This window comes from Mastomys coucha, unplaced genomic scaffold (assembly GCF_008632895.1).
Source record: "Mastomys coucha isolate ucsf_1 unplaced genomic scaffold, UCSF_Mcou_1 pScaffold18, whole genome shotgun sequence".
Lineage (NCBI taxonomy): Eukaryota > Metazoa > Chordata > Mammalia > Rodentia > Muridae > Mastomys > Mastomys coucha.
Genome location: NW_022196900.1, coordinates 68369207 through 68387739, shown reverse-complemented (window position 1 = coordinate 68387739; position 18533 = coordinate 68369207). Strand labels below are relative to the sequence as shown.

Sequence of the window (18533 nt, the reverse complement as noted above, 5' to 3'; positions counted from 1 at the left end):
CAGCTAGAGAAAAAAAAATAACTCCACTTACTTACCTCATAAAAATGCTCATAACCCTCATCAGTCAACGTAATAGAAATGCTGAACACTGAGTAAGTAGAATTTTGTTCAAAACCTGTCTCACCATTTCCACCAAACAATGCAAGAGCCCAGCACCTACAGTTTGGAGAATTAATCTAATTAGTAAGCCTTTAAACTAACAAAGTTGGCAATATTTCTATGTAAAATTTTGTAACCTGAGCTTTTGATGTAAACATGTACTTTTAAGGGTTAAATGAGTTTTGTTTGTTTGAGACAAGAGCCACAACATAGTTCTGACTAGGCTTGAACTTACAGCAATCCTCCTGCCTCTGCCTCCTGAGAACTGAGATTATAGGATTGTGACACCACACCCAACACCGTTAAGTTTTAAAGTTCAAATTTGAGGAGTCCAAGGAATTACAGTATATTTAGAAGTCAACAGAACAAATGGTAGTCACCTGTGTGATGGCAAAGCTACCTGACATCCATGTGGGTTACTAATGAAAAGTAAAGTGAGAGCACGTAAATTAATTGTATGACATAAAGTTACTAGGGCCATTTCACTTATCATCTTTGATCTTGTTTGGTACAAGTCTCAAAACACATAAAACATAACCCAACTCACAATGCCAAATGAGTTCTTTAAGACTATTACCTATCTTATATCGGTCACCCCGCAAAGCAGCAATGGTTAAAATAACCCCAAAAACTTAACTCGGAGGGCATCCGCCAAAATAAAGAGCTTGCAAGTCCAAGAGAGCTCAGGAAGAGCAGCCATGCACACCTCACAGCTCACTGCCACACCCTGACGGGATCACATATGTACCTACTGTCACTGCCTCTCAATTTCTATAAAATTCTCATCTATCTTTTTATTCCCAAATTAGTACAAAGAAAAAGACAAACTACAATACAATCCAGAATCTAAAGTTCTATTTCTATTGTGTGGTTAGAAATGAAGCAGTAGCTTAGATGCATTAGGACACACTCTGCTAACACAGCTGCATAGACTTTCCTTAACTCCATATACTCAGTAGGATTCTACAGTCCACCTTCTGGGTTGGAAACCCTAGAGCGTGATAGCACTTAAATAACTGAGTTAGTTATTCAAATTATTCTATTAGAACTAAACTTTTTATATAAATACAAAATCAACTGTTAATTTTCATGTATAATTGTTTTAATTTTGTAATATTTTGTCATATTTAAAACATGAGCTAAAAAGACAGCTCTGTGTGTAAGAGCACTGGCTGCTCTTCCAGAGGACCTGGGTTCAATTCCCAGCACCCACATTGTAGCTTACAACTGTCTGTAACTCCACTGCCAGGAGACCTGACAAAACACCAAAGCACATAAAATAAAAATAAATAAAATTTTAAAAATACAGTCACTAAAATGACCTAGGTTATTATTATGACTATAAGTAGCATTTTGATCCCAGACCTTATCACAACTAAAGCAAAGGAATACATGGTAAGAACAGACTGTTGATTATTTAGAGATAGTTACAGAAAAAATGCTTAATAATTAAATACTTGCTTTTTTCTAAGGTAAGAAAGAATGCTGCCTTTGCCTTCATGTCCAACAAGCCAGGAAATATAATGAAGTGGCTTCACCCTAAAAAAAAAATAATTGTAATAAAGGTCAGAAGTCAAAATAAGGTTTAAATACACAGGTCTGAGAATCTAAGCTTGTTCTTATAAATTCAGTAAACGTGAAATTGTAATCCGCTAACAGCCATAATATAAAAACAGAAAATGGTAAGAATTTCATGTAAACTCACTAAAATAGCAGAATAATTCCAAAACGTAAGTTTGCTACCTTTTAGAGGAAAGAGGGGTGGTATTTTTTTTTTTTTGAGGTTTTCTGCATGTGTGTGCACGTGTGTTTGTGTGTGTGTGTGTGTGTGTGTGTGTGTGTGTGTGCGCGCGCGCGCGCGCGCGGGGGTACATATGCACATGTGTACATGTGGAGGCCAGAGAGAAATCTTAGGTACCAGCTGAATGGTCTCTATTACCTGCTGTGACCGCCCTCTCCTAGGCCTGGAGGTCACCAGTTAAGACTAGACTGGCTGGCCAATGAACCCACAAAGCCTCCTGTCCCATTCCCCAAGCTCCCTCTACTGTAATATAGATTAACATTTTAGAACCCAATATATGAATCAGTGTCCAGAATCAGATTTTAACAAAAGCTTTCATTACTGTATCAATGACTTAAAAAAACAATGCTACATTAAAGGCTGGAACATGCAACATCGAAAGTCTAGTTTCAGTGTAAGAGCACTGGGATCTTGAACCAAAGATCATATATTTTTCTTTTCCTCTTCATCTGACCAACCACTTAGTACTCACAGAATCTCATGCAACACTGTTATTACCACACAATAATAATAAAAGTAAAAATATATTATTCAAATTTTCTCAAAATTCATTTAGGTAGTACTTTTGTAACATAATAATCACATAGGGACTTTTGGTACTGGCTACCATGTCCACCAAAATTTATTAAGTTCTTAAAAATTCAAAAATATTATTGTAACTCTGATACACAGTTCTCAAGGGCTTCACACTAAAAGACTACACTATCAATTGAATTACACACATACTAGACTGGCTCAGAATAAAGCAGCTCTGGACTAAGCCCAGCTGACTGAACAAAACTAGTAAGGCTGCATTTGGCAATGCTGAAGGGAAAATCTGTGAAACTGTTCTCCAGTAAAGTTAATTTACTGGGGTCAATTTATTTGGGGTACAAAAATGACTGAAAATAAAATGTTAAATAAAGCATCAGGTCTTACAAAATAGCTAGATGGCAACAGACAAATCCCTACAACTGGTCACTTTCTGTAATTTTCAAAATTTCTTCAATATTAGTGATTAAAAGGATAAAGCCTTTGATAACAGCATATGCTGAGATCCCATCCCCCTAAGAGATACTTAATATTTGGTTCTTTTTAGTTTTTAAAAGATTATTTTCATACATATATACATACATACATACATATCCATATATATATATATGTTTTGCTTGCATGTGGGTCAGTATATCACATGCATGCAATGCTGATGGAGGCCAGCAGAGGGCACCATATCCTCTGGGACTGGAGTGATAAAACAGTTCTGAGCTGCTACAAGGGTGCTGAGAATCAACCTCAGGTCCTCTGGAAGAGCAGGCAGTGCTCCTTACAGCTAAGCCATATCTCCAGTCCCATACACTCAATATTTTAATGACTGAACAATATAAAATAAGCTACTATTGTTTGGCACATCTTTGAGGACAGAGACAAAGACAGAACAACATTTTAGCTAATCCTCCTTAGCATTAGTTTAACAATATCAACATTTCTTAAGATATTCATAACTATATATTCCATATATATTGCTTTTTGCTATATTATTCTTGTAATATGCACCTTTCTGCTTTCTTACTATAACCATAATGTTTTTGTTAATTTTAGTGGGCTTGATTATTCAAATATTCTAGCATGTAACAAAATACATTTTTTACTGAGCTCAAGCAACACACCCTGGTTCCTTTCCTTCCACTGGGTTTGCCCTCACAAGCTTTACTTTGTTGGTACTACGTAAAAATAATGAGATGGGCTGGTGAGATGGTTCTATGCTGCTCTTACACACAGGAATGGACTTCTGTTCCCAGTACCCATTTTGGAAAGTTTAAATGACCACCAGTAACTCCAGTTGCAAAGGATCCAATACTCGCTTCTGGGCTCCAAGAAGGCATGTATGCGGCTTGCTCATATGTAAATACCACGTGCTGACACACACATACACATAATTTGAAAATGAGCATAAGGGTCAGTCAGGTGTAATGGTACACGACACATCTTTAACTCCAACACTTGGAAGGTAGAAACAGGTAGATCTATGAGTTCAAGGCCAGTCTGGTCTACACAGTGAGCTGCAGATCAACCAGGGCTATGTAGAAATACTATGTCTCAAAAACAAAACAAAACACAACAAAAATGTATTTTTTAGAAATATAAATTTATGGCTGGGCAGTGGTGGCGTATGGCAGATGTCTGAGTTCGAGGGCAGCCTGGTCTACAGAGTGAGTTCCAGGACAGCCAGAGCTATACAGAGAAACCCTGTCTCAAAAAACCAAAAAAAAAAAAAAGTAATAATAAAATATATATATATATTGATTCATTTGTATTTATTTATTATAAAGCATTTGTAGAGTTAACCATTCCTTACCTAAAAAACAAAACAAAACAAAATACTGCTTGGCCCAAGCCATGCTGCTCAAACATTGATAAACTGGTATTTTTTTATCCTAGTTTATATAATCCCCTTGGAACAAAACTTTCACTTTTGACAAGTAAATAAAAGATTCATGCCATGGGAAATAAACCATAAATTAATATATTTTACTCTATAACTACTAAAAAATAATTAGTAAAGTTAACAATACCAAATGTCTAATTTCAAAGAATCAGGTAAAGTATTCATTATAAAAAAAATCTAGGTTATGGTTTTGGTTTTTTGAGACAGGATTTCTCTGTGTAGCCCTGGTTGTCCTGGAACTCTCTCTATAGACCAGGCTAGCCTCAAACCCAGATATCTGCAGGCCTCTGCCTCCTGAGTTCTAGAACTAAAGGTGTGTGCCACCACCCCTGGCTGAAAATTCTAGTCTCTATACCAAGAAAAAAACATGAAATACCTAAGACTTGATAATCTAGTAATTAAATTCCAGGCTAAAAAACACTTGGGTTTTAAATATAGAAACCCTAAACTTAAACCACCCAGCCTTCTCTAAAACTATGGCCATGACTTCCAGATTTAATGAGACAAATCTCCCTAGAAGGCTTGCTCACCTGTAGTGTAGGAGGCTAATGTCCCTGGAAGGCTTGCTCACCTGTAGTGTAGGAGGCTAATGTCCCTGGAAGGCTTGCTCACCTGTAGTGTAAATCTCCCTAGAAGGCTTGCTCACCTGTAGTGTTGCTCACCTGTAGTGTTGCTGCTGAGGAGGAAGTGCCCATGTGATGGTCAAAGCATGGATTTTTCTGATTGGAACAACTAAACAAAAACATCAGAAGAACAAGTGTAAGGTTTTTTCCTATAACATTCTCTGCTATAAGAACATATTTTTTGTTCAGTGTATTTCATCCTCCAGCAATCACAGAATGGTTATAATGCAGCTGTTACTTCAAGTTGCCAGTTTTCTAATTTGAATAATTCTGCTTCAAGCAAGAATTAAAAAAGAACAAGAAGACTGTGAAATGCTACAAAGGATGAACTCCTTCTTTCAAGGGGGTCCACGGCAAAATTCACTCCACCACTTTCCTGGGTACAGTGCTTGCACAAGCTTCATAAAACTCACTTGCATTTAAATCTTCCTACTTCTGTTTCTCATCATAAAATATGTGCACTGACTAAAGTATTTCTGGAGATTATGAATCTATGAATAGAAAATCTAAAGCTAGAAATAACAGAAAATACTCTCTTGGAATATCTGGCTTAACAGGATGAAGCCTGAAGCAGAAAGGGCATGCTAAAAACAGCCACTGTCAAGAGACAGACCCTGCAGTAGAGAAGAGCAGAGAAGACCGAAGATAACAAGGAGCGGGGAAGGAGGGAGGGGAGGGAAGGAGAGAAGAAAAAACAACTACCATGATTAAAAGAACAGAGGGAAGGAGGAGACTTAAGAATGTCTCTGTAACATTTACTCTTGGCAAATTGGAAAGTAAATTATAAAGTGAACATGTAACAATTCATTGTACAGTTACTACAGTTGCCAAATTTAAAGAAAAAGGTCAGTATATATTTAATAAGTATCTATTTTCATAATCTTTACATTTTGCATTAGTTTACCTATAAAGTAGCAGAAATTTGCCCAAGCTGGTTCTCTTTGTAGTAATATTAAGACTTAAAGATGCCTTCCCAGTTCCCTGACACCTGAAGTCCTCTTAATTTAACAAATACCATTATGTGTAACTAAGTTTTAAAAAAATAATTTTAAGGTCTTTTCTCTTTTCTACCTTTGCTTTCTTAATGGAAGAATGAAAAGGTGGAGGGAAGGAGACAAGAAGAAGAATATGGGAAAGACAGGGAGGAGGACAGACCAGCAGCCGAAAACACCACAGCTCACCAGTGGCATTGACCGTCCCTAACTAGACCTCTGGAGTCATAATCTTTGTTGTGTTTGCATTTTCAAGGAAATTGGCAATCTTAAATTTTAGGAAAGGCACTAAAGTTATTTTAAACAATATTAAGCCTTAGATTCACAAACCTCTATAAAGTTTGTTAAATGCTGGTGTGTCAAAAGGATCCGTTAAATGGCTAAAGTTTGGTTTAGGTAGCCCACTGAAAATAAAACAAACACATTAAGATTAAATTAGGAAGAGCCTTTATGAACAATTATCATTAGGGGTGCTTCACTGACTGACATGCATGAGCAATCCACCCTGCACAGTGCTGGCAAAGAGCAATCTCGGCATGAGCTTGGAGTAATCCTAACCACAGTCCATTGTCTCTTCAGCATCAGAGTGACCCTGACCTAAAATTTACAGCCTCTCTCCGTGCCATTTACTCATGACTCTCCTCCTGTAAGATGGACTTTTAGGTAGTAAAGCTGTCTTAGAAATAATAATTTTTAAATAAATATTTAAATAAATAATTTTATATGTGGAGTGATAAGATATAAAAACTACTTCTTTAATGGGAAAAGCAGTCCACAAAACAACTGACCAAAGGAAAGAACAAATGCCTTTCCAAACAAGAGACATTTGGAGAGGTAGGCACACATGATATGCTCTCCAATATGGTACTCTTATAATAGTTCCAAATGTCCTGAACAGTAACAGAAAAACAAACAATAAATGCAAAAACAAACAAAGTCTTCAAAAGTACTGCTTAACAGGAATTTATAAGCGTGTACTTTCTGAACTACAGAAATCATAGAAATAGGTTCCTATCTTAGCTTTCCTACTCAAAAGTAATACATCTTGACTAAGTTAGTAAACTTCCTTAGGTCTTAGTATTACCTTTGTAAACAAAAACCAAAAACCAAAAATACCTCTAGGACTCACACAGAAAGGTATGTTCTTTAACTGTGGAGACATGTAACCTACAGAAAGCAACCGTCTTACTTGTTTGGTATCTGAGAGAAGATCTCCGTCACCCATTTTTCCAAAGTGTCCAGGGTTTCTTGAAGGACCATGAGGGGAAGGGGTGTGGAACAGGACACACAATATCGTTAGTCAGTGTAGAAAATTGTAGCCACACTGGTGGTTATCTTTTATACACTTGAAAATTAGGCTACCATCAACTGCTATTAACCAGGCAAGGCTATCAACAGACAAAAAAACAGTACCACACCCACAGTTCTGCCAGAGTCTAACTGCTCACTGACAAAGTTAGAAAAGGCAGTCAAGTTTAAAAACACAAAAAGGTTTTGTTTACCAGCAAGTAAAGGGGCAAGAGACATGAATATGCCAACTGTCTTCCTGCACCCATTCCAAAATACATCTTTTAGAAAGATTTCTGTTTTCCCCAGACTAACCCTTCTCTCTTTAGCCTCTATAATTGCTTCCAGGCCCCACCTGCATATATACTTTGGTACTGTACTATATCTGCTGAGGCTTTACCCACAATTCTTAGTTTCAGGTATGTAGGTCATGGTTAATTTTCAGTGTCAACTTGGGTCCATTTAGACTCAAAGGAGACCCACCTCTGGACATGTGTGCAGGGTTATTTTCTGAGACATTTAATGTAGAAGATCTACCCTGAATGTGGGCAGCACATTCAATGAACTAGTGATCCACACTGAATAACTCAAGGTGAAAAAGGAGAAAGCCAGAGAAGAGCCAGCCTTTGCCTTTGTCTCCTGGTCTGCAAGGGATGTGAGGACCAGTCACACACTCTCACTACAATGAACTCCACCCTTGCCACAAGCAACTCCCCCCCCCCCAAAAGAAAACCTTCCTTAAGCTGCTTCTGTCAGTAGTCTGTCACAGGAATTAGAAAAGGAACAAATATACATGATTTCTAACTTTTGATTCCTTTCCTCAATTGCATAAGAAGTCTTGAATTTTCTAGTGAAACATAAGATGAGAAAGAAAGAAACCTTTCAGATGCATCTAAGTGTCCTATCACTAGACAGTAGTGACTTCAAAGGATATATAAGTTTCAGTAACTCTCAATAAATGAGCTCAAGGTTTTACTAGTGACAAACCATGTGATTGTCATGAGAGAAATCTTGAGCTTAATTCCCAGGACTTTGAAGAAAAGAAACTAAAGGCAATTTTTTTTAAAAAAAAAATACAAATTAGACTAATCAAGTTTTGAATTTAAGCCAAACTTTACTTACACAGATAATTTAATTGTTGTTAGATTTGTGAGCGTGCATACATGCATGTGTGCATGTGTGCGTGCATGCTCATGCATACCACTGTGCATGTGAGGAGTTCAGAGGACAATTTGCAGTAATTGGTTTCCTTCCTTCTTGTTGATCCCAAGGATTAAACTCAAGTAATCGGGCTTGAGAGCAAGTACCTTAATCTGCTAAAGCATTTTGCTGGCTCTATATAAATATTTGATATTGTGCTGTGATGTGTGTGTGTGTGTGTGTGTGTGTGTGTGTGTGTGTATACAAGTATGGGGCCAGAGGTTGACATTTGCTGTCTTTCTCAATCGTTCTCTGCCTTTTAATTCTTCTCTCACATAATACATCCCAAATACTTTTCATTTTTAAAGTTACTCTAAAAACCTTCAAAATCCTACTTTTATTACTTTTGTTTACTTTGTGTGAGTCAAGTCACCGTGTAGACTGAACTCATACTTGGTGTTTTAGTCCTTAACACTCCTTAACATTCTCAACACAGCCTCCTTGAACCTGGGGCTTACTAATTCAGCTAGCTTGGCTAGCCATCTCTGCCTGCCCAGCACTGGGATGACAGGTGCAGGCCATGGGTGCTGGAGATCTGAACTCAGATCTTCACACCTGTAAAACAAGCTCTTCAGTAACTGAGCCATCTGTCTCCTCAGACCCAGAAACTTGACTTTTAAATAGCATAAAAAGTGAGAAATTCTCAAAATCAAAAAACTCTACATTATATATGATTTTCATCAAAATTCTATAGTTTATTTTTAAATTTTACAATAACACTTGGGGGGGCTAAGGTAGGTGAATCTCTCTGAGTTCAGGCAGGCCTGGAGTTCATGGATACAAAGAGATACCCTGTCTCAAAAACAAACAAAAATCTGTACTAGGTACCAATCATTGTGTCAAACAGGAAAAGGGCACAAAGGGAAAACACCAGAATGAATAACTTCATACATAAAGTAATTTGCAACAATCTATAAATTAACCTCTATACTAAACTAAGCAATGCCTGCTACAACAATATAAAAGCAATTTAGAATCACATTTTTGGATTAATTTTGAAAAATGAAAACTGTTTCATATGCTATTAGCTTTGATCTCAATTTTGAAGAGATTGGGGCAAAATTTTATAGAAGGGAGAATCCTATTTGGTAAGAGGATCAGCACTCCAAGGGAAGAAACATGCAAACTACCAGCAATGTCAGAAGGAATGGCTTAACACGTGATTTTACGAAGTCTAAAAACCATTAAACCCCAAGACAACAGAAGGTACTGGAATCTCCTCGCACCAGTCACTAAGATAATCAGGACATGGAAGGAGCAGAGATGGCCTTCAGTCTTGTACACTTCTATCATTGCTACAGGATTGCTCTTAATTATCTTACAGGACCTTCATATAGGGATAAACAAACAACTTGCCCTGTAAGTTTATGAGCAATATGAATTAAATATAAAACCACAAATATGAATCATCTGAAAAGAAAACATAACAGCTGAGCTAGGTGTAGTGGCACATGTCTGCAATCCCAGGAGGTCAAGGCTACATGAGACCTGTCTCAACCACATACATCAGTATACTCATAAGCACTTAAAGTTAGTCCATAAACAGACCTATTTCTATGAGAAATAACTTGTATGAGATAAACTTATGTTTCTGTGAACTTTGCCATTACTCTAACATATTCATTTCCTTCCAGCATTCTGCTGACTTCTCTCTCTAGCTCCAGTTTGTAATTAATGCCAGATAATGGAGTAACAATATGCCATAATGACTCAAACATCTTATGAAAGTAGAACTGCTGATCTTTGAACAACATGTGGGAATGCTGACCCTGGGGCAGTAAATGCATGTGTACACACACACACACTCTTATCTATATGGGAATATATGTGCATGCTCTATGATTGTGAATGTGTACATGCATGTGTTCATATGTATGGAAGCCAGAGGTCAATGTCAAGTATCTTTCTCAATTGTTTTCCATCTCACTTTTGAGCCATGATCCCTCACTGAACCAGGAACTCAGGAGTTCAACTAGCCTGTCTGGGCTGTAAGCTCCTGGGGTCTGCCTTTGTCTGACTCTCAAGCACAGTACAGGTAACACACTGGTGCTTGGATTTTTCACATGGGAACTGAGATCCTCATCCTTACAATGGCAAGCAATTTGCATACTGAACCATCTTTCTAAAACCTGTTAGAAACATTTTGACTGCTCTTCCCCTCTTCCCCTCTTCTCTTCTTTTCCCCTTCTCCTCTTTCTTCTTCTCTTCTCCTCTCCTTCTACTCCTTTCTCTCACTCTCCACATGGCCATGGCCAGTCTCTACTTCCCTATCTTCTCTATCTTCTTCCTACAATAAAACATCTTAGGACCAAAAAAAAAAAAAAGAAAGAAAGAAAGAAAACTTTTGACTATCCCTAAAATTGACTACTAACAGCCCGTTCTTGACAAAAGCCATATCAATAACATAAACTACCTATTGACATGTACTTGAGAACTCATACACAGTATATATGGTGAAGACTATTCAAGTACCGAGACCTTTAAAAAAAAAAAAGCCTACAAAACAGTTTACTATAGCAGATTAACTATCTGTGTGGACATGATCAGCAGCTTTATGCAGATGTCACAGCAGTGGAGAAGAATAAGAAACTATGTCAGTGGTAATTTACTACCATTAATTTCATGTAGTTATGCTTTAATACAGCATCTTTACATCTGTTTACATTTCTCTCTGCTGTAAATGATGCAATGTGTTTATCCAGGTTTAGATTAAATTTATACTTTTATAGATTTGTGTATATTTTATGATAGTAAATAAAATATTATGTACACGTACTTTATGTATTCATGACATCTAACTTTCTCTTTAATTTTTTTTTTTTAAGCCTTCTAGGCTATGTGTTTTATCTGTAAGTTTTTCCAAAATGCTGCAAACTTTCAAAAATAAACTGCATGTGAGTGGACTAGTGCTACTCAAGACCTGTTAATCAGGGGCAAACAGTACTTCAGAGTGACTCCAGGGACGTAATAGACAACACTACCTTTGGACTGAACAACTAAGGTCATGTAATGAGCAGAGTAGTAGCGCATCCAGAATTCTCTCAGTCTGGCATGTGTATCAATGTTATTCTTCTTTGGTTCATGCTTGAGTGTCTCAGCATTTCCTATAAAAAAAAAAAATGAAAAAAAAATGAAAAAACATTTTTTGTAATGGTTCAAAGTCATCTACATCAACAATGAATTTTCTACAAGCTTACAAAACCTATGAAATTACCCAAGTGACATGTAGTAATAGCATAAGCCAAGAGACAATTCTGAAATAGACTCATAGGAACTGATGGTTGGAAAAACCTCAACAAGTGACAGTAACTGCCTAAATTTCCTTGCTTGATAGTCTAGTATTGATTTGGTTTTCTCCTCTGAATTATATTACTAAAATTCTGCCTAATTCTTAAAACACAAAAAGCTAAGATGCCATAAGTTATACAACAGATATAGAAAAGTATTATAAAACAGCCTTGGATTAGATCAAGTCACCCTGGCCTCCATGCTAGGACAGGATTAGTAGATTACAACTGACTTCTACCAACAATAAAAGACCATTATGAAAAGCAGATACCAGTTCAACAACTTATCTGTTAAACAAAATTAGGCCACAGCTCAAAAAGTATTATAAAACCATTCCTGAATGTCTCTTGATAAATGGAAATATCAGGTTGGGGTGCAAACTTTACAATCAGATAAAAAGGTACTCAAACCCCCATCAAATATTTATGACCTGTGTAAATTAAGCAAATTACTCAACTTCTGGAGTATGTTTATCATTAAATGGAGATTATAATGGTACCTATCTCTTAATACTTGATAACAAACAAATACTATAATGCATACATAGCCAGCACAGTGTCCGGCTCCTAGGCAGCACTTACAGAATGTCCAACTCTATTCTACCAACTCTCAGTACTAGAGAACCAGGCACATGCATGCTCACACCTCACTATTCGAAGAGTTTTCGAGCTGTGCTCGTATAAGGTAGAGTACTCTGCTATCCCAGGTCATTAATTGTTCTTTCATTCTGGGTGGTCTGGGTGGGTTTTGCTTTTCATTTTGTTGTTGCCCTTCCTTGGTTATGGCCTGTGGGCTGAAGATGACATTGAACTTCTGAGCCTCTCACCTCTACCTCCCTGAGGATAACAAGAATGTACCCACCATACCCAATTGTACGCAGTTCTGGGGATCAAATCCAGAGCCTTGTGCTTTATAGGCAAGCACTTGACCAACATTTCTAACCCTCTTCATCAGTTTGTCTTATTCTCATCTTCCTTACCTAGAAATAAGATAAATTATAGTATCTTACCCCAAAAAAACTTCCCCATTGGATGTCCAGGTCTGGCGAGGCTTCCAAACAACATTTCTTTTCTGTTTGCATCAGAAGGTCTTGCAAGCTGATACTCTGTAGGTTTTTTAAAAAAAAGTTTCAGTAAAATGAAATCTCATTATTTTCTTGATTGTCTGTAAATTCAGAACTGAAAGCAAGGGAGTAATAAAATTGACTTTAAAAGTGTTATAAAACTAAAGCTCAACAACCTAAACGTGGTCCTATCACTTAATCAATCTTTCTGAGTAAACTGATCGCCTTTCTAGAGTTTTTCTCTTATTTTCAAATGAAGCAATGTAGTTAATGATCTGAATGTTTCAGCTCTAGATTTCTAGGTCTAAGAATTCCCTGAAGAAAACCGGGCAGTGGTGGTGCACGCCTTTAATCCCAGCACTTGGGAGGCAGAGGCAGGTGGATTTCTGAGTTCGAGACCAGCCTGGTCTACAGAGTGAGTTCCAGGACAGCCAGGGCTACACAGAGAAACCCTGTCTCAAAAAACCAAAAAGAAAAGAAAAAAAAGAACTCCCTGAAGAAAGCACACTAGTAGAATGCTGTTAGTCTTCACATCTGAGGCCTTAGTCATATATTTTGTTTAAATATCATCCAAAGCAACTATATTGACAATAAAGTCTGATGGTAACAATTGCTTGGAAGTCACAAGTATTGTTGCTAATGCTATGGTTGCAATGTTTTTATCTCCCTAAAATTCATAAGTTAAAACCCCATCTCTAATGTGACAGCTTTCAAAGATAAGGACTGTAAAGTGTTTAGATCATAAGCCCTCATGAATGAAATGAGTGTGCGTATAAAAGTGATCCCAGTGCTGGAGAGGTGGCTCAGGCATGGAGGCTCAAAACCAAAACAATAAAGCTACCCCAGGGAGCTTCCCTGCCCCTTCTGTTATATAAAGGTGGCAGTCAAGAAGCAAGCCATTGCCAGACATCAAATCAGCTGGTGCCTTCACATTGGACTCCTTAGCCTCTTGGCCTCTACAATAGAGAGGTCCTGACTCTGTAAGCCCCAAGCTGGCAGTGTTCTATTAAGAAAGCCCATACAGGCTAGAACAGCCACAATCCCAACTGTATCACTGAATGGTACAATTCTGAGCAAGTTACCTAACTTCTCTGATTCTATAGAGGGATCTAACAGGACCAATCTCATACATACATAAGATTACATAAAATGCAGTCTTTCAAAAAAAAATTTACTGAACACCTACTGTTCATCACACACACTAGCTGGTAGCAGAAATGTTAATAAAAGCCCTGTACTAACTTTGTATTCCCATAGGGAAGATAAGCAATAAACAAGAAATATGCTTGTGTTAGTGATAGATACTGTAAAGAAAGGTTTTTGAAGAAGGAACTCAAGCTGTGTTGAAGACAAATGAAAATTTTCTGAGTAAAGGAAGAGAAGCATAGGTAGGGATGTTCAAAACAAAGGGAGGAAAGAGAGCATGGAACTCTGACAGACAGACGCGGGTCAGTGAGACAGAACAAAGTGACAATCAAAAGGAAGACAAAAGATCATGTAAGTACAGCTATACAGTCATAAATGACTACAGATCTCTAGGGAAATCACTGACTCTACAACTCTGTGTTCTCAAACCCTCTAAGCCTAGTTTCAGCGAGGACAATAATACAAAGAAGGAGTACTCAATAGATGCTAATTATTAATTATCATGGGATTTGACTGGGATTGGGGGATATGAAATCTATATTTTAAGAAATCCATTCTTTATGCCAATCTGATTGATGAGAACCAAAAGTGAAGCCAGGAGAACTCGTTAGGAGGCAAAACTGTTATAGTTAGTAAGAAACTAGATAAAATAGAAACATTAGCAGAAGCCAATATTCAGGGATGTACTTTAATTATAAATTATAAAGGTGACCACTAAAGATATGTTCGTTCTCTGAACGCAAATGTTTTTCATAAAAGTCTCTGTAAAAATATGAAGATGTGGCTATAACATAAGAGAAACTGCTTTAAAAGAAGAGTGCATCTAGGCTGAGGCATGCTGTTGCCACACATCAGGACAGGGAGGGGTGTTGGAGGACAGGCCATTCCCTAGCCTTTGACATGTGTGAACTTGTTAGCTTATATAGTCACAGGAACTTTGCAGATATGATAAAGTCATGAACCCTGAAAGAGAGAGGTTATTCCGGATCTCTTGAATAGATTCATTATTACAGTAAGGGGTCTTAGAGTAGGGGATGAGAGCATCAGAAGCAGAGATCAGAAAGGAAAGGGTCAACACTGCTGACGCTAGTTAAGACAGAAAAGAATGAAGAACAGATTCTCTGAGTCCAAAAAAACTGGGATGCAGGCCTGAGGAGTTATTTAGTCTTTGGACCTCCTCAACAAGAACATAACTTGTTTTACTTCAAGCCACCAAGCTTCTGGTAATTTGTTCAAGAGAAACAAATAGTTAACACCCTAGACATGCAAACACAGCCATAAAAAGCGGCTGGTTGGTAAACACAGTGTAACTATCTGAACACTCAGAGAACACACTCTGCCACTTGATAGATAAGTGGGTTTTGAACACACCTTTTATCCCAATACCTCAAGCGCTAAGATGCATTAAGTAAGCAAGTATGCTTAAAGTAAAAGTAAGAATTATCATTGAAATGGTTAATTTTTTTTTCTTTTTTTGAAACATGATTACATATTATAGCCAAGCCTACCCTGGAGTTCAGCCTATCCTTCTGCATCGGCTTTTCCAGTACAAGGATTACAGGAATATGTCACCATAACCAGTTTAAAATATCTAATGTTGAAGAATAATTACCCCTACAATCTTCTTTTAGTAACAAATCAATCCCACTAAAAGTCTCCTATTAGATTTTTAGCATGCAATAAATCCCCAAAGTTAAGAGAAATCATCGGAAAGCAAAATGAGGTCCACGTCCTGCTAGGGATTGAATTTCTTAATCCACAAACATATCACAGCTAATTTACAGTAAACTTCAAGCCACAAAGAATATATACAATTAGCCGGCAGTAACAAAGGACACAGTGCAACAATGCACACTTGAAAGGAAGCCTCAGAGCAAGTGTCTCTCCACACACACAGAGTGACTGAAATTCTGAAGCGCTAAGGTCTGACATTAGCTTTAGGAACCTAGCATCCTTATGGGTTTTAGCAGCTTGATCCTGAATGAGATATTTGCCAAGCTCAGGATTAAATATGATGCTGTATTTCAATATTGCCCTTTTGAAATATACAGATAAAATGACTTAGTTTTGAAAAGAATGAAAAATGCTAATGGTCAGTTTAAATAAAAGAAACAAATTGTTAGAAAACATAAAAGTGTCCTTTACCACTGTCCACAGCTTCCACCTCTCGGTCAATTGCATCTCTGATCATTAGTGGATGGATGAAGAACTGGGCCCATCTAAAAAAGACAACAGGTGTTTCTACAGTTGTTCAGCTCCATCAAACAACATCTAACCCACTTTAATTAACTATTTTTACTCAATTGAAGAATTACCTCAAAATCTACTTGATCAAAATAATAATACCCTGCATTTTTATATTTGAAAGTCCTCAAACCACTTTGTTTCTTTGTGAAATAAACAAAAATTCAGAAAAGTACTTAAGACATAAATAGAGAGATTAAAGCCTTTTCAGAAGTTTCCTATTCCATATTCTGCCCTTTCTTTGCAGTGCCAAGGATCAAACTCACAACCTCCTACACACTAGGAAAGCACTGAGCTACATCTCCATCTTTTTTTGTTTCTTTTTTTGTTTTTTGTTTTTGTTTTTGTTTTTTGACTTTTTTGAGACAGGGTTTCTCTGTGTAGCCCTGGCTGTCCTGGAACTCACTCCATAGACCAGGCTGGCCTCGAACTCAGAAATCCACCTGCCTCTGCCTCCCAAGGGCTAGGACTAAGGCGTGCACCACCACTGCCCAGCCATCTCCATCTTAAGAGATGAAATACTGCTGCTATGTTACCCAGGCTCTAACTCATGAAACTCTTGCCTCAGCCTCCCTAACAGCTGAAATTATAGACAGTATGTTGGCTTTCTCTAATATACAATCTTTATACCAATCCATTCTTCTGTACATAAAAATAAACGAAACTCATTCTATTCAATTAATAGTATTTTTAAGCTTTAAAATAAAAGTTGGAATTTTAATTTTAGATTTTTATTTTACCTATATGTGCCTGGTCCCCAAAGAGATCAGAAGAGAGGGTTAGATACCCTGGAACCAGAGTTACACATGGTTGTAAGCCATTGTGTGGCTACTGGGAATCAAATGCAGGTCCTCTGCAAAAGCAACAAGTGCTCTTGACCACTGAGCCAACTCTCCAGACCTTAAAATCAAAATTGTAACAGCTATTGATATTTAACTTCACCACAGAATTCTACTGCTATTTTTTCTTGTGTGTGTGTGTGTGTGTGTGTGTGTGAGAGAGAGAGAGAGAGAGACAGAGACAGACAGACACACACACACACACAGAAACAGGAAAAGAGACAGAGAGGATATGAATGACTATGCAGATGCACACATGGAAGTCGCAGACAACTTTAGCAATCTACCCTGTTTCTGAGTGCTCATACATCAGGCTAGCTGGCCCTGGAGCATCCAGGCCACACGTGGCTGCCCCTCTCCCACCTCTCCTCGGGCGTGCTGGGATGGCAGGCACTCACAGGCACATCTCCTTTATAATACTGGGTCAAAGGACTGAGCTCTGACGACTGGGCTAGAGTAGCAGGCACTTTTACCCACTGAGCCATCTCCACGGCTCCAGTTTTCTTAATATAATTTATTTATTTATATGAACTGTTATACATCAAATTACATCTGTAAATGCCATTTATATAAATGTATAGTGATATAATCAAAATGGGTTTACTTAACGTTTAAAATGATTTGCTTGTTGAGACTCTGTCTTGTACTGTAGCAGTTCCCCTGCTTCAGCTTACCAAGAGCTAGAATGGCAGGTCTAAGTCATCACACTCGGCTCTATTTTTGTTTTGTTTTGTTTGTAAGTTGAGGATCTTACTATGTTGCCTGATCTGGCCTTGAACTCCTGAATTCAAGGGACACCTCTGCCTCAGTCTTCTGAGGAGCTGAGAGGACTCGGATGTGTGCCTCCACCCTTCTCTAAACTGTTCTTTTCCCGGTAAACATAAAACAATTGAAAGACTAACTTCCTGAAATCTTTTGCTATAACTTAGATCTGGCATCTACATATTCATTGAGACATTCACATTCTCCCTAATATTTAGTATAATTTGAATAAAACAGGAAATATTTTTACTTAGTTCTTAAAAACACAAAGTCACATGCAAAGTACTTCAGAGAAAACATAAGTAACACAGAAAGTAACTAATAGCAACCAACAGGAACAGTGACTCTGGGATCAGGAAAGCTCTTCACAGTCCCCAGGTCTCACAGCACTAATCATGCACATGTATGCCTCCCATAAATCAACTGTTGAATTAAATAGTGATCACTTGACAAAGAAGAAAATTAAACACAAAGGAAAACTAAAGATAAAGTGAAAACCTTTAACACGTGAATTAAACGTAGAAGGAGCATAAATAAACAAACTAATGTTTTTAACTTCTCAAGAACTACTCTATTTTTGCTACCAAAGGGGACAAATATGATCACGTCCATTGAGAATGTATATTTTTGTAGTACAAATAAAGCATCACTTAATCCCATAGTTTAATAGGTATTACAATAATCAAAATATTTCTGTATGTGTGTCAGGATTTCTTACTTTACTGATATGGTTACAACTCTATAATAAAGTTATACTCAGTATG

At 37.4% G+C, this 18533-nt stretch overlaps 1 protein-coding gene across 2 annotated transcripts in view; it reads right to left on the bottom strand.

The window, feature by feature from the left end:
- Positions 1–18533, bottom strand: part of Nrdc (nardilysin convertase) — a 62997-nt gene that overhangs the window by 20007 nt on the left and 24457 nt on the right. For both annotated transcript variants that reach the window (XM_031378148.1, XM_031378149.1), the window contains 8 exons: positions 16070–16143; positions 12725–12820; positions 11409–11531; positions 7130–7187; positions 6271–6344; positions 4988–5057; positions 1561–1638; positions 36–156 (listed from right to left, as the gene is read on the bottom strand). In XM_031378148.1, coding sequence (XP_031234008.1) covers positions 36–156; positions 1561–1638; positions 4988–5057; positions 6271–6344; positions 7130–7187; positions 11409–11531; positions 12725–12820; positions 16070–16143 — 694 coding nt within the window. The remainder of the gene's footprint in view (positions 1–35; positions 157–1560; positions 1639–4987; positions 5058–6270; positions 6345–7129; positions 7188–11408; positions 11532–12724; positions 12821–16069; positions 16144–18533) is intronic.